Raw genomic sequence first — 24202 nt, forward strand, 5'->3', positions numbered from 1 at the left:
ATAGGTTTATTGCTAAAGGCCCTTTTATTAAATTATTTAATTTTATCTTTGTTAATCTCATCTTATCAACCAAACGAGACGTAAATATATTATTAAACCCTATTGTTTAGTCAATATAGTCTAATAGTATTAACCGAACAAATTATTTCACACTACAATTTATTTTTCTCACACGGGACCGGCTAGCAACATGGATAACTGCTGAAGGCCCAAACCAAAACAGAGGCCCAATTATTTTATTTTTATATGTTTACTTTCCTTAATTTTTTTTATAAATATATGTCTTTGGAAAAGAAAATTACAAATTTACCGATTTACCCCCAAAATATGTACAGAGGAAAAATATTTACCCAATTGCCCCCAATTTTCCAACAAAAACCCAACTCGTCCACCGTCCAGAATCTAGACTTCAAAGATTCCGCCACACCTCGGAAACTACAAAATCAGCGACGCGCCGCCGTCCAAATTCATCACTACCGGAGCAAATCATGAGTTCGTTTACATGGATTCCTCTGGTTCTCAATCTCTTCATACTGTTAATTTCCCATCCTACTATCTCAGCCGCATTTTCGAGCAAGCAAGGATCGTCGGAAATCCCATCGGAGTTTTTAAATTCCGCCAAAACGCCGGAGATTTTCGACTACATGGTGAAAATCAGGCGGACTCTCCACGAAAATCCGGAGCTCGGATTCGAAGAATTCGAAACCAGCAAGCTAATTAGAAACGAGCTCGATAGAATGGGCATCCCTTACAAGCACCCAATCGCTGTCACCGGCGTTGTTGGATACATCGGCACCGGAAATCCGCCGTTCGTCGCCATCAGAGCTGATATGGATGCCCTAGCTATGCAGGTTCTTATGGATTTTTTTTTTTTTTTTTCAGTAATTGATTTAGGTGGTGTTTGCAAAAGCTTATTTAAAAGCAGAAGTTATGGATAGCGAATTGAGTTGGTTTTAAGTACTTATTTCTAAAAGTGGGGGTGTTTGCAAATTTACCGAAAAATAAACATGAATAGAAAAGGCGGGGCACGAGTGCTTAACAAATTATATTTTAAGGTTGCTTATTTTAAGAGAAGCAAAAACAAAAGTTCATTTTGCAGACACTTAAAATTAGATAATGAGCAAAAAAAGCTCGTAATCTCTTTGTAAAAGCTTCTGCCAACACCACCTTAAAATGAGTACTGAATTTGATTAAATTAGGAAGCTGTGGAGTGGGAGCATAAAAGTAAAGTTCCGGGAAAGATGCACGCCTGCGGGCACGATGCCCATGTTGCTATGCTTCTTGGTGCTGCAAAGATTCTCCAGGAGCATCACAGTGATTTGGAGGTTTTTTTTCTAAACATTTATTTTTTTTAATCTTTGTTATCTGTATATTTTATCTGATTTGAGTTAATGTACTAATGCAGCCGTAGTTTTGAGCAATTTGAGATTGTTGTTATGTATGCAGTGGCGGAGCCAGTATAATCAAGGCCAAGAGGGGCCATGGCCCCCCTTACATTTCTCAAATTCCTATTATTTTATATAGAAATATAAAAAAAAAAAAATCGTGTATAATAGCATTAACGGGCCCCCCTAGAAATGTGCATCCAGGCCCCTCGAACTTAAAATCCTGGCTCCGCCACTGTATGTATGGCTATTTAGCTAAGACTTATAGTCGATTAATGAAGGTTTTCCGTTACAGCCTAGACTTGTTCGTAGATATATTACTTCTTTTCTGAAGTTGAATATCTTTTGTAAAGCTAATCAATCACGGTTGATGAGTTTGAACTTGAAAAGAAGATAATGCATGCGCGGTTAATCTGCGTTGTATAAATGGAAAATATTGTATGTATTTGTCTGCATTTCATGTGTACTACTTGAATCTTTGTCTAAATATTCTGTGGGAGATTCTCGAAATATTTCCTATTCAGCCGTTCATTGGTTTAGCATTAGCCGAGAAAGTTATTAATTGATACTTAGATGGGATCCCTTCAGAATATTATCATCTTTTTATTTTGTTTAGCGACACGTAATGAATGAAAGTTTTTTTTTGTTAACGATAAGTGTAATTTTGATAGTATTACTGAAAGTGAATGTCTTGAAACTAAAAAGGAACTGTAGTATCTAAACGAAATTGACGGAATGCATTTAACCATGTCCATGACTCGGTGCGTCCTTCTCGTGCAAAATTCCAAATACTTTTTTTTTTGTGGGTTTGAATTTTTTTGCCAATTTATGGATGCTTCCGTTATTAGGGTACTGTAATGTTGGTTTTTCAACCAGCAGAGGAGGGTGGTGGTGGAGCAAAGAGAATGAGGGATGAAGGGATATTAGAGAATGTCGATGCAATATTTGGGCTGCATGTTTCTTCTCGTTATCCTGTTGGAGTAGTTGCCACCAAAGCGGGCCCTGTTATGGCTGCGAGTGGATTTTTCGAGGCGAAGATAAGTGGAAAAGGAGGTCATGCCGCTATCCCTCAACAAACTATCGATCCAATTTTAGCCAGTTCCAATATTATAGTTAGTTTACAGCAACTTGTCTCGCGTGAGGCCGATCCTCTCGATTCACAGGTTTTTCTTTTTTATTTTTTATTTTTTTATTTTTTTTGCTGATATCTTCATATAATAATAAGAATATATGAATTCTGAAGCACTCTCTCACAAGAAATGATTTGGCAGGTGGTCACTATCGCCAAATTTCGAGGAGGCCATGCATTCAATGTCATTCCCGATTCTGCTACAATCGGTGGAACCTTCCGGGCATTTTCGAAACAAGGTTTTATTGAACTCAAACATCGTATAGAAGAGGTAAACTTTCCGATGATCATGTTAATTATTGGCAGTCTGTTTGAATTGATTTGGCATCTCTCATTAAGCAACTCAGTTTGGAAAGTTTACCCTCAAGTAAAGAAAATATTCCCGACGTTAGCGTCTCTTGTAGTCCGTTTGACCAATTAAAAGTCGACACAAATACCCTTAAATAAAAATCAACACTTCCACCATACCGTCCTAATGAAATGTTAGCTCGTACCTCCAGAACAAGTATGTATCTTATCTATGGGTATTTGTGTCATTTCAGTTGAAGATCGTAAAAGGAGTCCCAATCTCTCGAGTAGGGCTGGAATTGGAATGGAATTTCCAAATGTTTCCCGTTTTGGAACAATATTTTTCATTCTGATTTCCGATTTCTTTTGGAGCAGAATTGGAACACATTAGATTTTAATTTCCGAAAATTCCAATTTCTTTTCCAAAAATTACACTTAATATATCAATATTATTATTTTATATTATAGGTGACTAGAAAAATGGAAATCCAAATTTGCCGATTCCCAGCCGATTTTATTTTTTAACTTTAGAACAAGTTTTTTTCATTCCAATATCCAATTTTTCCGATATTTTACGGAACGGCAGAATTTTTCCGGAAGTGCTAATTCCGATCCGAACTGGTCCTTCTAATTTTTCCACCCCGATCCGCCAGTAGATAAAAATACACGGTGAGATCCAAAACGTTTTATTCGCCTCTCGACTTCCAATCAAAACGCGTTTATGCTAATAAAAATAACACGGATAGTTTGTCTGTTTTTAAATAATTCGAGCAGTTACGATGATGTCATCGACAGGTCATCACCCTACAAGCTGCCGTCCAAAGGTGCAACGCAAGCGTGAACTTCTACGGAGAAGAAAAGCCCTTCTATCCAGTAACATCAAACGACAAAGAACTGCACCAACACTTCTTGAAAATAGCAAGAAGCATGCTCGGTGACGAGAAAATCGAAGAGCTTCAGCCTTCGATGGGATCCGAGGACTTCTCGTTTTTTGCAGAGTCAATACCGGGATACTTTTATTACGTGGGGATGGTCAACGAGACAGAGGGACAGCTGGAAACAGGTCATTCTCCCTACTTTAGAGTCAACGAGGATGCACTTCCTTACGGTGCCGCTTTACATGCTTCACTGGCGGCAACTTACCTTCTAGAAGGTCGGTCTTCGGTAGAAGCTCAAAATAGAAACTTCCATGATGAATTGTGAGTGAGTGCTGAAAATGTTTTTTTTTTAATCTTTTTTCCTATGTGAATGGAATTAGATGGAGAGAGCTAAGCTAGTCTTTATTGTATGAACTGTCTCAGCCTTGCTTTTAATGACTATGCTGTTCAAATTGTTTTGCATTTATCTTTAAATGTTTGATTTGTACCTCCTAACCTTTTTGCATTTATCTTTAAATGTTTGATTTGTACCTCCTAACCTAGGATTCCGGTGCCTCACAATTTGATAGAACTAATTAATTTCAAGTTACGCTCGGTGGCTCGTAGCAAACAATTTAATAGAACTAATTAATTTCAAGTTACACGCAACTTACATTTGGAGATGAACTGAAAATCGAAATCACAAAGGATAGAAAACTTTCATAATTGATGATTCGAAATTACAAGTCATAGTACAAAATGGAGCAAATTAAGACCACTCACGGGGAAAGATCAAATTACAAAATAACCCTTTATGTTTGGGTAATTACAATTACCCCTCATAAGATAAATTAAGACAATACATAACCAAGGGTGCGTTGTAATTACACAAACAAAAGGGACTTTTTCGTAATTTGACATTGCCTTAGGGGTGGCCTTAATTTGCCAAAAAAGGATACTAGAGTATGAATAACATATCAACAAGAATACTCATTGCATCTTGTGAATAGCAATTAGCAACAAAATTAAAAGATCAAAGAATCACATCGAACAATTAAGCTGAATTACAGTTAACCACAGCCTCTTTTCCCTCAGTAACTCGTACAAAATTTTAATTAACTAAACAAGTACTACTAGAAAATTGAATTACCATTACTCAATAAACAAAATCCATTCAACAAAAAAAAAAGTGTTCAACATAGTCGAAAAAGGGCAAAAGAAAGCTGCAACAGGTTTAATCAATTCAAAGTCAAAACTATGGCATTATAAAGAAACAATTATCCCAAACTACAGACATTTTTGCACCTCAAAACATATACTAATCAGCACCCACTCTACTTCTCGGACGAGTTGGGTCCTCTCTTCTTTCCGAAGCCAACAACTGCAATAACACAACACATATCAGATATCTAAACAATTCTTCGATTATTCGGAACTATTAATCATTCTCTAAACCCTCATTTGGGAATATTGATAGGATTGATAAGATTGATTGAATTGTATAGAATCACATTGCCTACAATAATGTAATACAACACCTGTATCGCGTGATATCTTCATACGATTGTGTAATAACACGGCCAAAGTTGGACTCCATAATATTCACATAATTGGATAAATTTTGGGTCGACGTCTAATCATCGAGCTTATATCCTAAACCTCAAACATGTGACACCATATTAATTATATTTTATATTAAATCTATCCCAAACCTAAACAGATCTATCCTATCATAAACAGCTTAATGGAAGAAAAAATTAGGGTTCACGGCAATTGATTAAAGACGAGCAACCCAAATAACAAGTTGTAATCTGTACTTAACACAATTTCATATCAATTCGAGACTCCATCACCAACACTTTAAATTACTAATGATAAATAAATCTACTTTTTCTCAATTAACCACCGAAGCAAAGTGAATCATCAAAACGCTAAATTTAATTAAAAAAAACCGAACTTTGAAGAAAATGTAAAAAGAGATGAGGGGAAATGTTAAAGTTACCGGCGGTGACGAAACGGCGGTTGTATTGCATGCGCTTGTGGGCGCGTCCTCTGGGCTTCTTCTTCTTATCTTGCTTCGCCACCTTCGGCGTCTGACCTCTCACCTTTCCGGCACGAGCCAACGATCCGTGAACCTTACCTGCAACATTAATTTTTTTTTTAATTTAACCCAATTAATAACCCACAATCAATCGGATTTAAACACGAAATTAGCAGAAATAGAGGTCGTAATTACCCATGACTTTTTGTTGATTCTCTTTCTGCAACTACTTCCGAGAGGTTTTTCGGCTGCCGGGATGAAATGAAGCTCTAGATGTGAGAATTTGAGAATTAGGGTTTCTGGTGAGTATTTATTAGGTTCTGAATTTGTTGGGTAAAATTCAACCTAGTAATTGGGCCTTCATCAAATGCAGCCCAACTTCTTTGATTAGGCCCAGTCCAGAAATTGACTACTACTATTATTTAGTTTTTACATTTTTTTATTTATTATTATTTATTACTTTAGTTGTTCATAAAAAAAATTATATATCGCATGTTAAAAGTTTATTATCTATATTATAAAAAAAAAAGGGACAAATTACGAAAACCCCCAAACTTAGGCTAATAACAAAAAATACCCTCACCTATTCGTAATTGTCAAAAACCCCATGAGGTTTGTTTCTATCTTACACCAACTCCGTACAATGTGACTTCTTTGTTTATTCCAAGGAATAAATTTTACACAATTCCAGATATTTTCTTTTATTTCCCACCTACTTAGCAGAAGGTATAATAGACTATACACATTTTTTAAAAAAACTCGATCAACACTTAATCAGAGGGGATTTTTTGATTATTACGGATAGGTAGAAGGTGTTTTTCATTATTTAGTCTAAGTTCAGGAGATTTCGTAATTACCCAAAAATTAATATTGATTATCTATATAAGAATATTCTGAAAAATAAGTATATTATCGCGAAAATTATAGCCAACTTCTAAGGTTAAATAACAAAAATCGCCTTCAAATTTAGATAATTACAATTATCCCCTCAGTTATGTATTGTCTTATACTTTCATTCTTACGATGTCAATTTTACCTACGATATGAGGATTTTTCCATAAGAAATCTACACGGTTGAAGAGGTAACTGTAATTACCCAAACAATAAGAATTTTTTCGTAATTTAGTCTTACCTCAGGGAGGTTATAATTTGTCCATATATATATATATATTATTTATCAAAACAAACTAGATTATTATCTATTAAAACTTATACACAACGTAGGTATGATTTTTTAAAATATAGTAATATAACATAAAATTCGAAAAATAGTTGTGACTTCAGATTTTTACTGTTTGAAAATTTTGGTACAAATAAATACACATTATTAATTAATTATGAGAAAAATAAAGGAAATAGAAAGAAATGATGCAGAAACTAACGAGGAAATGGAGAAAATCACCGGCGGATGCCGACGGCGGCGACGACTACTCTCTTCCTACTCGCGACGATTCCCGTCCGATCGACACCCAAGGTCGTCTTCATCTCTGTTATTTTCCCCTTTTTTTTTGTGAATTGTTCATTAATTTATTTAGTTGCTTATACATATATATGTATGGTGTATGTATATGCAGAGCAAGAGGAATTGGTTCGATCCTTGGAGAATAGTCAAGCTCACCAGTCTCTTCTATGGAGAGTATGCGTTTCAAATTTAAAATTACAGTCGCATGATATCTAAACCCCTCTTTTTTTCCTAATTTGTTTTTCTGATTTTCTCGATTGTTTTTTTTTTTTTTGTAGACTGTTTTTGCTGGATTTGTTTCATGTTATGCTTGTTTCCTCATCTATTCAATCTATCAACAGGCTTTCTCTCCCTGGGAATTGGTAAATTCTATGTTCACTCATTCTCGTTCCGAACTTCTTTCGAATAGTCGATTTTTAATAGCTTACTGCAATTTTTGGAAAAATTAATTGTGGGTGAATTGTTGTTTCTGATGATACAATCTACATAGTATGATGGCACTTTTGTCAATTGACATTATCTATTGGTTGTGTTTGCTAAAGCTTATTTAAAAGCAAAAGTTATGGAGTACGAGTTAAGTTGGTTTTAAGTGTTTATTTCTAAAAGTTGGGGGCGTCTGCAAATTTACTGGAAAATAAACCTAAATAGAAAAATCAGGGTCATGGGTGCTTAACAAATTATAGCTTAAAGTTGTTTATTTTAAATGAAGCAAAACAACAGTTCATTTTGCAAACACTTAAAAATAGATTATGAACAAAAAAAGCTCATAATCTATTTGTAAAAGCTTTTGCAAACACCACCATTGTATGATAATGGATGAATAATCTGCTGAAGTATATTACTTACTATTGCCTTTTTATCTTCTAGATGTAACTTAACTTACGGGAAACGGACCGAAACTTGATGCTCTAATGCCGTTGGTTTTGTTAATGTTTGTTGTTTCCATTCTCGTGTGCAGCGGTACCATGCTTATTTTATGTACGAAGTTGGTTCCGGGAGCATTGTAGCTGCAGGTTAGCTCTTTCTTCTTCTATATGTTTCCTTTCTTTGGATGATTTTTCCATGTATATACAATGTTGATAATGCCGTTCAATTTGCTTATTTACTGTTCAGGGTTTTGTATCACGAGTTTATGTTTCTATTTGTATATAATGTTGATAATGTCGTTCCATTTGCTTGTTTACTGTTTGGGCTATGTGTTCGTGAGTTTATGTTTGGCCTTGTTCCTACGAGTTGAAAGTTCGCTTTCGTGACTCAAACTATGGCCCACCACCATCGAAGATAAAACTATGTAATAAAAGTTGATATTTGTCTCATCTTTTGGTTGGTAATAATTTTTGAAAGCTTTTACCACAAGATCTAACATAAAAATATGGTACAGAAGCAGCAGCTATTCTAGTATGCTTAATGGTCATCACTGGCTTGATGCACAACTCGAGACGCCGCCTTTGGCTTTGGTACTCTTTTGTACCTGGTACATTGTTAGCGGTCTTCTGGTTGCACCACATGCTCAGGTAAGCTTTTAGTTTTTGGAAATACAAATTTTCCAATTGCAAAATATTCAGCCGATTTTCGGTACCTAATGGAATTATTACCAAAGTTATACTATTGTTATTACCAACTTATCCCAACGCTAATCTCGATTCTGCGATCCCATTCTTTCTCTGACACGTTGGTGTTTTGCCAAGGCTTAAAAGAATCGGAGAAAATGTGAAAGCATTTATTTGTTGTATACAATGCCGGTTTCTCTTACACAGTACACATGTCTGGTGCAGATTGGCAAAGTTTAGGTGGGATATCGTGTGGCTTCCTTTGACGCCGCTTGGGTAGACCTTCGTTTAGACTCTATTTCGGTGTACCTTTAAGTTAATTTTGTATGCTTAAAGTCGAATTAATTGAACCATTGTTCTTCAAATTTGCAGTGGAGCTGGGATATGCCTTTATGTGGACTATTTACTCAACCAGTCATCTGAAGAAGTCAGGAAACTCCGCGGATATATGTATTCGTACAAGGCTTATTGACAAATTATGCTCCCACTGACTCAGGCTAAAACGGATGTCGCGTGTACAAATAGCTAGTTGTCGAAGTTTTCGGGATCCATATTGTGATTGCAGCAAATTGTCATAATGCCAGTAAGAATCTTGTCAAATATGCGTCCGCCAACGTAAAATGACCATGAAAAAAAATACAGTACTCGATATATATATTTGCATTAAGTGTTAAATCATTCAAAATTCAAGTTTTTAATTTAGAATACGACAAGTTAACTTCCAGTTTTTCTCTTAACAAAAGTTGATATTTTGTGTGATTAAAATAGAGTTTTCGTTTGTTATAAATTTCACAGAATGGTATTTAACTATGGTAATAAATTTAATAAAAGTTTAGTTAATAGATTTGATAAAGCGTTTGACTAAGAAAAGTAGCCCAAATGACACAATCAAAAGAAATCAACTTGTTGAAAAGAATTTTCTGAAAACATGTATGAATTTGCTGGCAAGTTTTAGAGATTTCTAACAACTTCGGAAAAAATTCTCCATCGTAATTATAACTTTCATGGATTGCTCTGAACGTCCTCTCTCAAACGTATGATTAAATTAATGTCAACCGTTCATTAAATCCTCAAAATCTAGTAGGAGATGCCAGCAATACGATTAAATCAATCCACACCATCTAGTAGAAGGCGAAGTAATATAAATATAAGGAATTTTATCGATACGATCGTTGCTTGCAAAAACAATAAGACAATGATAAATAACATATTTCTAAAATATGCTTATAACCTTCCATATGCACCTTCCATATTTTAAGACCGAATCATATAGTTTTAGCCTAATATGTCGATCTTTTCCATATTTCAAGACCGGCACGCTCATTGAAAATATAGTTTTAATCTAGTATGTCGGTCTTGAAATGTAGTAAACAAGACTGACACGCCTGTTTGAAGATATACTTCATAGTATATCAATCTTGAAATATACTGAACAATAAAAAAATAAGTGAGTGACAAAAACATTTTTCTAAAATATGCTTATAACCTCAATAATTTTAGTTAGTATGTCGATCTTTTGTTGACGATATAGTTTAAGCATAGTATGTATTTTACTCTAGTATGTCGATCTTTTGTTGACGAAATAGTTTAAGCATAGTATGTTCGATATAGTTTTAAGTTTAGTATGTCGATCTTGAAATGTAGTTCTGATAGCTTACTATGCAAATCACATCGAGAAAACAAACGAAAAAGGGCCGATAAAATCCTTGCCTTTCGCGATCTGTAATAGAAGAAGACCCCTGAAGTGGACTCTGGATGTTTGTTGGAGCATAGTGAAAGTATCTCACGGGTGGGATTCTATTCTCCGTTAATATATATATATATATATATATATATATATATATATATATATATATATATATATATATATATATATATATATATATATAATCACTCTGTTATTCAAGAAAACACAAAATCCCACTACCCATTAAACAAAAACAGTCTACCAAAATGAATTTGTTTATCATATATAAAATTTTCCACGAATCTTCTAAAAAAATTAAAAATATAAAAATGCGATCAAAATTATATGAAGTTTCCTGACCGTTTCTTTAAAACAACAAAAAAAAAATTTGATCCGAAAAAAAAAATTTAGAAAATTTTAAACCGTACGAATTCCAAAAAAAAAAATATTGTTCCAAAATTTAAAAAATTCTCAAATCAAAACGGACTAAATTCAAAATTTTCATTCTAAATTTTCACCCTCTCTATCCACCCCTAACAATTCATTTTTTTTTCTTTATAAAAAACAAATTCACGTTATAATAATTAATAGGCGGCGGATATATGCAAGCCCATTTTTTTTATTAGTTCAAGACCTCCAATATAAAAATACTAATTTACCCTTAATGAAATTCAAAACAAAAAAAAACATATATCATAAAAAAAAAAAAAAAAAAAAAAAAAAAAAAAAAATCGGTGTTACAACGCCGATTTTGACTTGTAAAGTCGGCTTTATGTCGCCGATTTGGTTAACAAAAATCGGCATTGTGACGCCGATTTTCGTGTACAAAATTGGTCTGGATAAACCGATTTGGGAAACCAACGAAAACACACACAAAAATCAATTTCAATCTCAATTTTTTTTTCCAAAATCGGCTAAAGCATTGCAACCCAACGAAACGAGAAGTAAGCATAGATTAATGTTCATCTACACATATTTATCAAAAATCGATGCTCAATTAATGTTTTTGAATTGACAAACAAAAGTTTAATAAAAAAGACTTGTTGGTGGTGGTGGGGTGGTTGTGATGGTGTGGTGGAGGTGGTGGAGTGGGTGGGTCGCTGGTTGTCGTCGGCGCGGTGAAAGTCTCGCTGGCTGGTGTCTCGGCGAATCTGGTGGCAGCAATTGTGATTTTCTTTTTTTTCTATTTTTCTTTTCTTTTTTGTTTTTTTTGTTTTTTTGTTTTTTTGTTTACTTTTTTTTTTTTTGTTTTGAATAAATTAAAAACAGAGTTTGTTTGTATTTATATATTATTTATTGATAAGAATATATTCGTCATGTTTGGTCTTGATGTAATAAAATTAAATTAATTTACGAGCTTGAACTAATAAACTCTTTTATGTGAGTTTGAACTAATAAAAAAATGAGCTTGAATATATCCGCCGTCTAATTAATAACTAAATTAATTAAAAAGAGAGAGCGAGTCGCATATATTTTCTTTCAGAGAGACGGTCCTTGCCTTATTATCCTCATTTTCTTTCAGACAAATAAACAAACACTTCATCTGCATATATTTCTCAAATTCTCTGTAGCTAAACTGAAATCATCCACAGCTAAATCCCCCTGTTGTACCTTATTTTCCCTTCGCCGCAGTTGCCTATCTCCGCCGCCGCCCAACCAAAACCCTCTGCACACATTCAAGAAAAAAAAAAAAAAAAAATACAGCAGCCATGCTTATCATCCAACAATGTTTGGCCACTCTACAATCACTACCCTCTTCAATTACAAGCTACTCGAGTATAAATCCGCCGTTTCTACACTGCAGGCTTCCACTCAAAGCCGGGTTTTCATCTAAACTGTACTCGCCGGTCACGCGAGTGGGGATCAAGAACTTGCGGCCGGATATCGATATAAACGGTGTTGTTGTTGATGATGGTGCTGGTGATAGTGAAGTAACTGATGATGATATGAATGACGTTTCTTGGCTCGGAGGCGGCTTCGGGGATCGAAAAGCCGAAGATAAGGATTACGACAAAGATCCTGAGTTTGCCGAGATTCTTGGCTCTTGTCTTGATGACCCTCAGAAAGCTCAGTCTAGAGTAATCTCTCTCTCTCTCTCTCTCTCTCTCTCTCTCTATATATATATATATATATATATATATATATATGTGTATGACATATGTGTGATAATTGGCAGATGGAGGAGAGACTGAGGAACAAGAGGAGCAAGATATTGCATACGAAAACCGGTTCTCCAAATCCAATGGCAGTGAAGTTTAACAAGTAAGTTGTTTAAATTGCTAATGTACAATTCACCTTTTAGAATTTAAATTGTTTTGAGGTTTCAGCGTGCAACTTAATGGATCGTTAGTACGGAAAACGTCAACGATTAGGCCTCTTTGAATGATACTAACGATAGCCCGTCTATGTTTTCTGTATTAATGTCAAGACAAAGTCCTCCATTAAGTAATTTTGAAGTAGAGAAGAATGTTTGTTGAACTGCACCTATATTTTCGATGCGTAACAATGGGAAATTGAATGGCTTATTTTTCGTGTGACCAGGTTCGAATTCTCGAATTCATATATATGGCTGGAATTCTACAATACGCTATTGGACAACGATGTTTCTTTGATCTGTGACGTAAGTTACTCCCATCTCCAAAATTCCATTTGCTTTAGCTGCTAATTCTCCATGTATGTTATCATTAAAAAGAAATAAATATTCAGACATTTCGGTCGTGGCACATTGTCGGACGACTTGGCGGATGCAATTCTATGAACATGCAAGTAAGTCCCCGCCTTCAAAATGCGCGTTCTTTTATGTACTTGAAAGAAACATAAGCAAATATCGTAGAAAATGTAATTGAGCAATGATATTTCTAAATTTCTGTAGCCGAACGATTTATTTCTCTGTTTCTGACAGTTGTCACAAAATCCATTCGACAAAAGACCGACATATGATGCTACTCAAGGGGCAAATGTTACGCCGGCTACATTTTACAACATAGGGGACCTCGAAATTCAAGATAATTTAGCTCGAATATGGTGAAGTGTTTTTCAAAACCCTTTTTAGGGTTTACACTACGGTTAAGATTTTAACTCCGAAGAGAATCGATTTTGACATTTTTTTTTGGCTTGTAATTGACAGGGTGGATATAGGTACTAGTGAGCCTCTACTCTTGGATGTTTTGGTCAATGCATTGACTCAAATAAGTTCTGAGTAAGACAGTTTCACATCTCTCTCTCTCTCTCTCTCTCTCTCTCTCTCTCTCTCTCTCTCTCTCTCTCTCTCTCTCTCTCTCTCTCTCTCTCTCTCTCTCTAACATGTTTGAGCTGAAAAATATATGTACAGTTATATTGGAATAAAGCAAGTGACGTTTGGTGGATCTGAATATGGAAGCTGGAGAGAGAACTTGAAAACAGAGGTTGCAGGATACAGCATTCACAAGATTTAGGATATTTCATTTTATTTTTTTCTTTCACTTCTGTTATATATAGTATGTAGGATTGCTAATCAATGCAACATTTCGAAATATCGTAATTCGCTAATATCGTTTTTATCTCTATAAATAACATCCTGTTAAAAAGAAAAAAAGGGTACTATAATTTTATTCAAATCTTTAAATTGAGCAATCAAGAGTGTTCTGCAATTTCATATTCATAAGTATACTAATGATGTACATGTTACAATTTTTCAATTGAAACTATAAATAGAATACACTATACTAACTACAATTTCTCAAACTGTAAATTTCAGACAACTGAATCATAAATAATCCATGATGCTAAAACTCATTAACAAATTGGAAGCTCTGAAAACTAGGTTAGCATATACCATCAGAAATCCAAGCATCTTTCGTACCCTCTTTCCACATTCCCCATTTCCATCTCAGACTCGCTCGATGCGCCATACGGTACACGCATCTCGAAATAAGACTGCTCGTGACATGTGAAACAACATCACGGTGAATAAACATCGAAATGTCAGAAATGCCACTGCAACTGTCCAATAAGGAGACAATGGTTGCCAAAGTAACCTCAATATCGTTTACAGTTAAGTACGCCGTAATCTCTTTCAACCCCTCCATCCGAACCCGGAATTCTAACCCTCCCAAGCCAGGATACGCTTCGAACTCCGACCAAACGCCAGCTGTCAAAATAAGAGAGCTGACATTCGGAAAAGCACAAAGCAATAACTCGAAAATCGACTTGCAAACTCCAACCGGAACCTCCCACCTCGTCGAAACAGCGGTTAAATTATTTACGGTTTTGCCGAATGGAAATGTAGCGAGTAGATTGCGGAGGCTCGTAGATTCGAGATGGAGTTTTCTTAAACGGGAGAATTCTTTCACTTTGAAGTTAGAAGCATTTTCGAGAGAGAGACTCAATTGGGAGAGTAATGGAGCCTCGATGAATAGGAGTTTTGGCTTCACGCATGTAAGTGTGAGCTCAATGAGATTGGGTGCGATAATAGATATAGATATCGGAGCATTGGATAACGTCCAATGACATGTTTTAAGGTGGGCGAGATGGATTTTGGGTTCTTTAAGTCCTCCAACACCGATCAAATTTAGAACTTGCAGACAAGGGAAACATTCATTGACCTTTTCCAAGTCTTCGTCGTCCAATCTTATGAATTCAAGCGTTAAGGTTGTGAGATTTGGCATAGGAGTTAGGCTATCAACAGAAAGCCATGCATTCTTGATTTCTAACTCGACGAGTTTAAGACCTGCATATAACAAAAAACCCATTACCAAAATACAATTACCATCTGCGCCCGTTTATTTAGTTACAAAAACAAACATTTCAAATCCTTGATTAAACACACAAACCAATTCACACAAAAGAACGCAGGGTCAAGAGCATTAACCAGCTACTCTAAATGTTGAAACGACAGAAGTTTAACCATGGTTAAGCAAAACCAAGCATCTCAACCCTAAGCCAAGGATCATTTGCCTTCTATTATCTAAGTGCTGCCAGACAAAAAAGAAAAAAATCATTGTTTTTTGGGTAAACTACGAACCCCCCGGACTTGGGCTAAATAATGAAAATCACCCCCACCTATTCGTAATTGCCAAAAATAAAAACCTGAGGTCTGTTTCCGACTTTCCGTCTTACACCAACCCCTTACGGTGTAACTTTTCACGAATTTTTTTTATTCAAGGGAATAGACTTTACACATTTTCAGATAATTTCTTTTATTTCTCACCTATTTAATAGAATGTACATTGTACATTCTCTGCTAAAAATCTCAATCAACAGTTAATCACAGATAGGTGGGGGTGTTCTTCATTATTTAGCCAAAGTTCATGGGTTTTCGTAATTTAAACTTGTTTTTTTTTTCTTCTTTAGCCAATTGGCGAAATTGAAAAATCCAGTATAATTACGCACGCGTTGACATAGCAATTAACAGAAAAAACGAGAAATTGGTGGGGGCTCACAGTAAGAAGAAATGAGGGAGAGCACATCGGATCGCCTCCAGCAAGACTGAACCCAAAAATCCGAAATCGAGAGCGAAACCAAATCTCCGCAAACCCTCGGAATCCACGCCTTGACGAAATCAACGTCGCTCAGGAACAGATCGTCGTCTTCGTCCTCGATGTCTTCGAACTCCGCGTAGCGCAGCGGCTTCTCGACGCCGATCGACACGCTCTCGACAATCCGCAACTCGGAAACCAGTTTGCTGAAAACCTCCTTGAACGGGGTGATCGGAGGAGACCTGGTGGTTGGAGGAGATCGGGACTTGGCGTAGCGGAGGTAGGACCAATGGAGGTTGACGGATCGGAGCTCCGCCGCGAGCGAGTTTAGGGTTTTGGAGGAGACTCGGCAGCGGGCCACGTCGGCGGAGTCACCGAGGCGGCGGAGGATGTCGAGGAGGATGGGCGGAGGAAGATCGTCCATTGAAATTGGAGAAGAGTCATCAATCAAACGGTATCCAAGTTTGAAAGCGCACTGGATTTTTGGTGGTGTTTATATTTCCTGCAGTTCGTGCAGTTTGGCGGTTTAAATTAAATGGTTGCGTTTACACCGGTTCCAATAAGAGAGATTATTTCGCTATCTTAATATTTTTTATTTAAATAATACTCCTAAAAATAATAAAACAAATATAATATTGTGGTAATATGCATGAGACCCCTCAAATTAAATCTAATTAAACATGGGACAACCCTAAATAGAAATATTGTAACTAAATTCTTAGTTCAAAAAAATTGATACACATTCTTTTATTTTTTTTTAAACTGAGTTCTTCGAGTTTTGCAGTGGAGAACAACGAATCTGCAAAGAATCTGCAATTTGCGGCGGCGGCTTATCCAAAAGCGCTTGTGGGAGGGCATTGCTGACTTGACTCATCTTGGACTGGGAAGTGGCGATTGCATCATTGCTTGGGCACGTGGTGTTAGGGCTCACCAGGGAAGGATTAGCGAGGTGTTTCGACAATGTCTATTTGCTCGTTGCACGTTTTGGGCGCCAGCTAGGGCTGGTTGGGCTTTGTTGCATACGCGGCGACGACGGCTGGTCTCCGTTTGCTGGCGGCGCTAGGATTCAAAAGTGTACAACTTTGAATTTGCAAAATGACTAAGGTTTATATACGGGGTGTCTGACGGTGTTGTGATTCAAAGGGTTGCTGGTGGTAGGGTTCGAGAGGACGGATCTAGGGTTTCAAAGCAACTGTAGTTGTGTACCGATTACTACAAGTCACTATGGTTGACTACGAGTTATTACAAATCGCCATGGGTGACCACGGGTGACTATAAGTGATATATATTCAGAGTGTGCTGTAAAGTTGGATACAACAAAAAAAAAAAAAAAAAAAAACCATGTTTTTAACATCCAGCGAAAAATGATGAATGATGTAGCAAACTTCTAAATCCAGTTGAGAAATAATTAGGGCAAAATTCGAATTTTGTGCATAAAGGGCAGTTTTGGAATTAATTTTATAGCAAAGATTTAAATGAGGTTGTAATTTAGTTCTAATAAATTTTGGACCTATATCCTAAACACCCTGAATTACTATGTAGTTGTGAGATATTGCACGGTAACAAAATTTACTCATTCTACATTCATGGCTGTTGTTTCCTGATAAATTAGTACAACATTTGTAATCCAACACATTTGTCCTTGAAGCTTTGACTATTTAACACTACACTTTTCCATCATACTTTTACTGGAGTTCGTCGACATCATCTTCATCTTCATCGTCAATTGGAATATCTTCACTATTATAATCAACGGACCCTGCAGTGGTAACGCAACACATTAAAACCTGCCGAAAATAATTGTAATGCCATATGGAGGAAGGTAAAATTGTACCGGTACGCGCGTTTATGCAAATTCAATAGAAAAATATTACGCCTCGAGCTTCGTATAGATATAAACATAAAAAAAAAAAAAAAAAAAAAAAAAGAATCGATAAGAAATAAAATTTACCTGTGGGTAAAAGTGGGCTTTGATATAGCTTCTCTACTTGAGTAGAAGTATCTAGGCAATATTGGAGTTCAAGCAACTGTAAGAGAGCTTCCGTTTGAGGGTTTCGACAATGTCCTACAAGAAAAAGGGAAATAAAACGGCAAACATCAGACCTTAGAAATCAACGACTTCATTGATGCATAACCAACCATTCTGTGACAGCTGTCACGTGTGCCAATACTCACCAGAAGAAAGATTGTTGTTAGCAACAGATTGAGAAGGATTATGACATGGCGCAGTTCGGACAAATTCAAAAGGTTTGCTGCCTCGTGTTTGAAGCTTATTCCTGACAAATCGGCGGCACTCCTCTATGTTCAGCTTAGCATCGCTACGGAGAAAATGAAGTCACCGATAAAACACAAAAAATCTTGCAAAACAAATACATTATTTTGATCAAAAAATCCATATGCACACCTAAAGTTTGCACGCATTCTAGTCCGAGGAAAGATTGGGGTGAACTTTTTTGTTACTGCAAGCCATTCTTCATCGTACTGAAGATCAAAAGGCCCTGCCCCTGATTCAATTTCGATAACCTACAAAATCAAATGAGTTACTTAATTAGCTGAACCACTAATTATATTTTGGATTAGCTGCAAGTTACGAGTAATTACTTGTAGAAATTTTCGTCCAGGGAGGCACTTATCGAGGGCAAGAAATTTTGTGACAGGGCCGTTATTTCCGTGCTGAACAAGAGCAGAAAATTTGCAGTGTAAATGTGCAGAAAACCAATGCGAAGGCTTCAACTTAGCCATCAAGTCAGCTGCAGCTCTACTACCCAACCTTCCTTCCATAACCTAGATTACAAGTTCGAGTTTTTACAACATACGAGAAATGGAAAAAACGAAAATCACTGTGAAATAACAACTTAAGTAAATAAGCATCTTCTATGTTAATATTTGGTTTCGGTTTCGGTTTCAGGTTTCGGGTTTCGGTTTCGGTTTCGGTTTCGGTTTCGGTTTCATAAAGGTAAATAGCTGGATCACCGTTCTGTTTAAACTTACATAGAATGCTTAAACAACAAACGAAGAAAACAATTGTACTTCTTTTCCCCATTCCATTTTACGACGTTTCATAATAGATTATTTCCTAAACTGGGATTTCTTCCGAAACTACCCTACTGAGTTAAAGTAATGAATGATGTCATCCATGGATTACTTTGAAACCAATGCATTAAAAAAGTACTTGCGGTGCGGTACCTCTTGTGTAAAATGAGGTTTTTGGCGTATAAGTTTTTCCGAATCACCATGGTCAGTAATACCGACGGGCCAATCATGAGTAAGAAATATATCAATTGGTTCTTGAACTTGCATCAGTTTATGAACATCATACTCACGAACATGATATATAGACCGTATATCTTGGTCGTTGTAAGGCAGCTTCTCAAAGTGTCCTGTTCATAAGACGAGTGAGACTGCACAATCAGACACAAAGCAAACAAATTGTGCTAAAACGATAACACCGTAGGAAGTGGTCGAAATTCTTGACTAGTTCAAGAAATAGTTTGCCACAGAACATAAATCACGGGCATTTTTTTATATTTGTAACAAATATAAACTTATGAATTTCTTCAAACAATTAATCATTACTGTACCTACTATTACCTAAACGATAGTGATTTGCTTTATAAATTCCAGAAAGTCCACCGATACGAACATTACCAAACTTGACTATTCCTGCAAATCCAAGAAAGTATATATTCGGTGCAGCCCATCCCCCGAAATATCTAATACAAGACAAGTAATTCGGCATTAGCGAACCATTCTAAATTTTGTAAACAGATCCAAGATTTCAAAATTACTGTAAAATAATTTCACTCACAATTCCCATAGATAGTTTGATGCTTCATGATTTCCACCAATAAATATAGTTGGAAACGGAGCAACTTTCTCCCCCGAGTAATACTTCCAGAAAGAATTCATGGCCTGATACTTAAGTGGTACATTTAAGCTTTCGAGATCTTTCTTATTCCGAACAGCCTGATTGAACACAAATTAAATACAACAGTTAGAGGTAACTTCTTTATTACTATAAAACCAGAAAAAAGATTAAACGATACCTGAAAATCCCCACAGCAAATGAGAAGATCAATCTTGATTTGCTCAACTTCTTGGAGGTGTAAAAGAGTAGCATATACATTGTCCAAATCTCCATGCATGCACCCTTCTACAGCTATTTTCATCTACGATTTTATGAATTTCATTTAAAAGAATAGCATTAGGTCTTCAATATCCAGAAGTACGATTCGTTAATATACAATGGCGGCAATACTATATGCTAACTCCTCTCACAAAATTATGATAATGACAAGTATCCGTACACCGACGACAAAGTATGCTGAAGCTTGAAATTGCTATAGTATACCCTGATAACCAAATACGTACGTATTTCGATCTGGTTGACCAAATACTGACCAACTGACTTTACGAGAAATTAGCAACTGCCAACCGGCTACAGGTTCGGTTGAAAAGATCATTCTAAATTTAATAAGTGGGTTTATAGTTGATCACGGGTCAGAATTTATCGATCGAAAAATGAGTCGATTGATGTTAATCGTGTCCAGTTTGTTATGAAAATATTTAACTCAAATCCCATTTGAAGTATTGTGAAGAGATGACCTAGTTAACCTCCTATCTTTACACGAAACAGCAACACGAAGATCCATCGGTTATCGATTATCACACGACAATTTCACTGGTAATGAAGAAATTAAACTAATTCAATCTCATAAACAGATTTGAGCCATAGCTATATATTCGAATTTAATAGGTAGCCACAGAAATGCCTGAAATTGCAAACTTCTTATGTAATTTTGGTAAAATTGAACACCAGCTTCGTATTTATAAATGCGTTTCGGAAAGAAAAACCACAACCCTTTCAAATAAAATTGAACAATTAAAAAAAAAAAAAAAAAAAAAATCTTACCGCAGATTGCACCGTCGACCACCGTCGCCCGTGGCTGTCGCCGGAAACCGTTGAGAGACGTTTCGACTTGCGAAGGCTGCTCCGATTTTTGGAGAATTTCTGGGTATATAGAATTTTCCGACGTCGAAAAGGTGAACTGAGGGTTGAAGAAGCTTTTGCGCCTTGGAAGTTTAAAGTGTATCGGGACTACTGGGATTAATTAATTAATTTGTATGTAAATTTTCAAATTAAAGAAATAATTACTCTGTTTTATTGTGGCTTTTATTGGTATTTTTCCAATTTCAAGTGAGAAAAAACAAAAATTGAAATTATTGACTATAGGAGAAAAATATATTGATTGAATTTGATTATAGCTTTTGAATTGATTTTGGGAGAGAAATGAGAGGGAATGAGGTTTTATTGGAACAGATACCATAAGTAGGGGTAGAAATCGAAATGGAATTTCCAAATTTCGTCAACTCCGATTCACAAAATATCCGAACCTGGAAATGTATTTCTCATTCCGATTTCCGAAGTTTCGATTTTTTATTTTTCCGAATTTATTTGGAATGGAATCGGAGTAGTAAAATTTCCGGAAATGCCAATTTTCGATCAGATTTTAGTTCCGAATTTTTCTATAGTTTTTTGAAATATATATTATAATTTTATAATATGATTGCAATTCCATCACATAGCTTATGCTATATTTTATATGAAAAATATAAATAGCAAAGTGTTAAATAAATTAAAAGTTTAGAAAGATTAATTGATATTAGAAAGTGTTAAATAAATTAAAAGTTTAGAAAGATTAATTGATATTAGAAACTTTACGTTGCATTTTTCTTATAAGAAAATCTATTTTCCAATTTATTGTTGCATTTTTCTTATAAGAAAATCTATTTTCCAATTTATGGTTCCTAAACGTGGTTTTATTTATTGCATTTTGTCGAACTATCTTTTAATTTTTTTTGCATTTTCCTGCAAAATTAAAAAAAAAAAGATATTATGAAAATTTCCATTATATCGGAATTTAGAACAAGAGATTATACACTAATGTAATTTCCGAAATTTCCAACGATCCCGAGGCATTCCGAAATCGGAATAATATTTTGCATTCCGATTTTTTGGAACGGAAATTGGAATCAATTTATACTTTCAAACAAAATTGAAAATTTTCCGAAAAAACCATTGCCGATCCATTCTGTCAGGATTACATCCCTAACCATAAGCAATTCTAGCTACACACCAAAAAAAACAACAAAAAAAATCCCAAGTCTTTACAAACGGCGACAAATGGTCATTCCATCACCAAGAGGAACTTGAGAAATTTGTACGCGAATATCAGCCGCCAAGTATTTGTTAAACTCCACCGAAGCTTTCCTAGTCGGTAGCATACCCTCCGGAACTAATTCCTCGGGCAATGCAACAGAGCCTCCCCAAAGTGTGTTATCGTAAATAACAACCCCACCAGGTTTCAAAAGCTCCAACACTTTCTCATGGTAGTTCTTGTAGTTGACTTTATCCGCGTCCACGTAAGCAAAGTCAAAGCTCTCTTTGTTCCCGGGCTGCATCAAAGAAACAGAGATGGAGAAATTAAAAAACAAAAATGATGTTTAAAATGAAGATCTCTTAAAACAAAATATGCATGCGTGCATTAATTATTACGTCTTTCAATAATTGATCAAGAATTGGAAGAGCCTCGGATTCGATAAAATTGATCTTGTGCTTGACTCCAGCCTTTTCGATAATCGGCAATCCAATCTCGAATGTGCTCCTGTCCATGTCTATTGCTGTAATCTGCAAAATACATTTTACTTAGATTATGAGATTAAAAAAATTAAATTAAAAAAAAAAACGTCACATATGAGAGTTTATTATGGTGATTAAAATAATAGAGAGGTGGGTTTTCGAAGCAATTTTTGAAGAGAAAAAAACACGAACGTTGTTTTGCAATTCACTACATTTAAATTCGTAAAACATATGTGATAAATATACTTTCTCGAAAGAAACATGAGAATAACAGCGAATAACCTTTCCATCGTCCGGAATTGTGAGTGCAGTTAGAAGCAGGGAATATCCAGTGAAGACTCCAATTTCGATCGTCTTTTTCGCATTGATCAGCTTTAAAATCAGTGCCAGGTTTTGTCCAGCATCGGGTGCCGTACCCATGCGTGCACTGCAAATAAGAAACAAACAAATAAATAAATAAAAGAAATACACATATTTAGCTTATCACAAAACAGAGAAGCTATGGTACATAATAGTTGTTTTTCACATTTGCACAAATATTAAGAAACTCAATAAATATGTCTTGATTTTAGGATTGATTTTAGGAAAATAGATATTGCTAGACCAAAATACCCTTATTTATTAATAAGAGTGTTGAAGAGTTAATTAGGACATAATTGAAAAATATGTAATTAATGCGAATCTTCTAAAGCGGCAGATAAAATGGAACAAAAAGAATTATTGTGGAACGGAGGGAGTATAACATTTTCATGATATTGTTCGTACAATGTAATAAAAACACTATAATTCTCCGGATATCGATTAAAATAATTTGGTTTACGTTAATAAAGATCGGTACAAAACATTGAGCAAAACGGAGATGAAGAGCAATTCACCGTGGAAGTTTTGAAGTGATGGCTCTTAGTTCTTTCAGGCATTCCGGTTCGCGTGGATACACACTAGTATCGAGTATATACTGCGTTGGTTAAAATGAACAGATCAAGCAATCGATTTTACAGCAAAATTAAATAAATTAAAAAAAAAAAAAAAAAAAAAAAAAAAAAAAAAAAAAAGGAGATGCAAAAATGGAGGGAAAAGTAGAGCAGCAGATACCTGATATAATTCTTCAGTTTGCAACAAACCTTTGTCTGTAGATGTAATAATCTTTGCTTTGTCCCCCATCACTCTTCACAATTAAACCAACTCGGAACAGCCAAACAGATCCTTAAATTTGCTCCTGAAAAAACAAATCCCAAAATTAATTTCCAAAAATCCCAAATTTAATTTCCAAAACTCAAACACATGAAGAAGAGACACAATTTAGTGAGCAACAAAAACAAAATGCGATTTTAGGGTTCGATTTTTGGTTTTACCAAAAGATTTCGTTGATCGATCCAATCATCCTAGAAAAAAACGTTTGCTAAAAGAACAACGGATTCAGATTATTATAAAAAAATAAATAAATAAATAAATAAGTCAACTAATAAAACAGTGAAAGAATCAGAAAATTATTCAACTACTATCAAACTTTAGCTGAAGAGAGAGAGAGTTAGAGAGAGAGAGAGAGAGAGAGAGGGTACCTGATGAATTGGGCGTGAAAAATGAAGTGAGGAAGCCAGGTAGCAAGAGAAACACAGAAGAATATTTGAAGCCATGATTACACGTGTTGAAACTTGAAATATGCTAATTTAACACGTGTTGGAATATGCTAAAATTAGCACATGCAAT

General features: G+C 35.4%; 7 protein-coding genes across 10 annotated transcripts; 3 read left to right on the top strand and 4 right to left on the bottom strand.

Moving 5' to 3' along the window:
* Nucleotides 1-361: 361 nt before the first annotated feature.
* LOC105965539 (IAA-amino acid hydrolase ILR1-like 4) lies at nucleotides 362-4154 on the top strand. Its single transcript, XM_012990099.2, has 5 exons — nucleotides 362-851; nucleotides 1200-1325; nucleotides 2234-2548; nucleotides 2657-2785; nucleotides 3598-4154. The coding sequence occupies exons 1-5, from the start codon at nucleotides 489-491 to the stop codon at nucleotides 4003-4005; spliced, it is 1341 nt and encodes a 446-aa protein (XP_012845553.2). The 5' UTR covers nucleotides 362-488; the 3' UTR covers nucleotides 4006-4154.
* Nucleotides 4155-4790: 636 nt separating this feature from the next.
* LOC105965546 (small ribosomal subunit protein eS30z/eS30y/eS30x) lies at nucleotides 4791-6032 on the bottom strand. Its single transcript, XM_012990107.2, has 3 exons — nucleotides 5896-6032; nucleotides 5662-5799; nucleotides 4791-5040 (listed from the first exon to the last, which is right to left on the bottom strand). The coding sequence occupies exons 1-3, from the start codon at nucleotides 5897-5899 to the stop codon at nucleotides 4994-4996; spliced, it is 189 nt and encodes a 62-aa protein (XP_012845561.1). The 5' UTR covers nucleotides 5900-6032; the 3' UTR covers nucleotides 4791-4993.
* Nucleotides 6033-6897: 865 nt separating this feature from the next.
* Nucleotides 6898-9477, top strand: LOC105965565 (histone-lysine N-methyltransferase). Of its 2 annotated transcripts, none has more exons than XM_012990128.2 (7): nucleotides 6898-7174; nucleotides 7275-7336; nucleotides 7441-7524; nucleotides 8121-8175; nucleotides 8544-8676; nucleotides 8938-8988; nucleotides 9085-9477. In XM_012990128.2, exons 1-7 carry the CDS (start codon nucleotides 7066-7068, stop codon nucleotides 9182-9184), a joined length of 594 nt encoding a protein of 197 aa, XP_012845582.2. In that variant the 5' UTR covers nucleotides 6898-7065; the 3' UTR covers nucleotides 9185-9477. The 2 variants fall into 2 exon arrangements, with proteins under 2 accessions (XP_012845582.2, XP_088681717.1); XM_088825591.1 differs by having other exon boundaries at nucleotides 7016-7174; nucleotides 8851-8988.
* A 2365-nt stretch (nucleotides 9478-11842) lies between these two features.
* Nucleotides 11843-14011, top strand: LOC105965479 (oxidoreductase/transition metal ion-binding protein (DUF3531)). Its single transcript, XM_012990026.2, has 7 exons — nucleotides 11843-12477; nucleotides 12576-12661; nucleotides 12941-13019; nucleotides 13106-13165; nucleotides 13302-13423; nucleotides 13527-13598; nucleotides 13731-14011. Exons 1-7 carry the CDS (start codon nucleotides 12109-12111, stop codon nucleotides 13831-13833), a joined length of 891 nt encoding a protein of 296 aa, XP_012845480.2. The 5' UTR covers nucleotides 11843-12108; the 3' UTR covers nucleotides 13834-14011.
* LOC105965477 (F-box/RNI-like superfamily protein) lies at nucleotides 13959-17385 on the bottom strand. Its single transcript, XM_012990024.2, has 2 exons — nucleotides 15820-17385; nucleotides 13959-15107 (listed from the first exon to the last, which is right to left on the bottom strand). The coding sequence occupies exons 1-2, from the start codon at nucleotides 16277-16279 to the stop codon at nucleotides 14203-14205; spliced, it is 1365 nt and encodes a 454-aa protein (XP_012845478.2). The 5' UTR covers nucleotides 16280-17385; the 3' UTR covers nucleotides 13959-14202.
* Nucleotide 17386: 1 nt separating this feature from the next.
* DBR1 (debranching enzyme 1) lies at nucleotides 17387-20998 on the bottom strand. 2 transcript variants are annotated; one of them, XM_088825126.1, is made up of 11 exons: nucleotides 20916-20946; nucleotides 20768-20856; nucleotides 19902-20024; nucleotides 19664-19821; nucleotides 19447-19568; nucleotides 19042-19235; nucleotides 18457-18639; nucleotides 18260-18378; nucleotides 18031-18173; nucleotides 17807-17920; nucleotides 17387-17614 (listed from the first exon to the last, which is right to left on the bottom strand). In XM_088825126.1, exons 3-11 carry the CDS (start codon nucleotides 20022-20024, stop codon nucleotides 17541-17543), a joined length of 1230 nt encoding a protein of 409 aa, XP_088681252.1. In that variant the 5' UTR covers nucleotides 20768-20856; nucleotides 20916-20946; the 3' UTR covers nucleotides 17387-17540. The 2 variants fall into 2 exon arrangements, with proteins under 2 accessions (XP_088681252.1, XP_012845479.2); XM_012990025.2 differs by having other exon boundaries at nucleotides 20768-20998.
* An 894-nt stretch (nucleotides 20999-21892) lies between these two features.
* On the bottom strand, nucleotides 21893-24195 carry LOC105965489 (S-adenosyl-L-methionine-dependent methyltransferases superfamily protein). Of its 2 annotated transcripts, none has more exons than XM_012990037.2 (6): nucleotides 24055-24195; nucleotides 23588-23711; nucleotides 23371-23450; nucleotides 22778-22922; nucleotides 22412-22543; nucleotides 21893-22311 (listed from the first exon to the last, which is right to left on the bottom strand). In XM_012990037.2, exons 2-6 carry the CDS (start codon nucleotides 23654-23656, stop codon nucleotides 22024-22026), a joined length of 714 nt encoding a protein of 237 aa, XP_012845491.2. In that variant the 5' UTR covers nucleotides 23657-23711; nucleotides 24055-24195; the 3' UTR covers nucleotides 21893-22023. The 2 variants fall into 2 exon arrangements, with proteins under 2 accessions (XP_012845491.2, XP_088681169.1); XM_088825043.1 differs by lacking the exon at nucleotides 24055-24195 and adding an exon at nucleotides 23848-24033.
* Nucleotides 24196-24202: the final 7 nt, after the last annotated feature.

This window comes from Erythranthe guttata, chromosome 11 (genome assembly GCF_056151865.1).
Source record: "Erythranthe guttata isolate IM_541 chromosome 11, IM_541, whole genome shotgun sequence".
In the NCBI taxonomy this organism is placed as follows: Eukaryota; Viridiplantae; Streptophyta; class Magnoliopsida; order Lamiales; family Phrymaceae; genus Erythranthe; species Erythranthe guttata.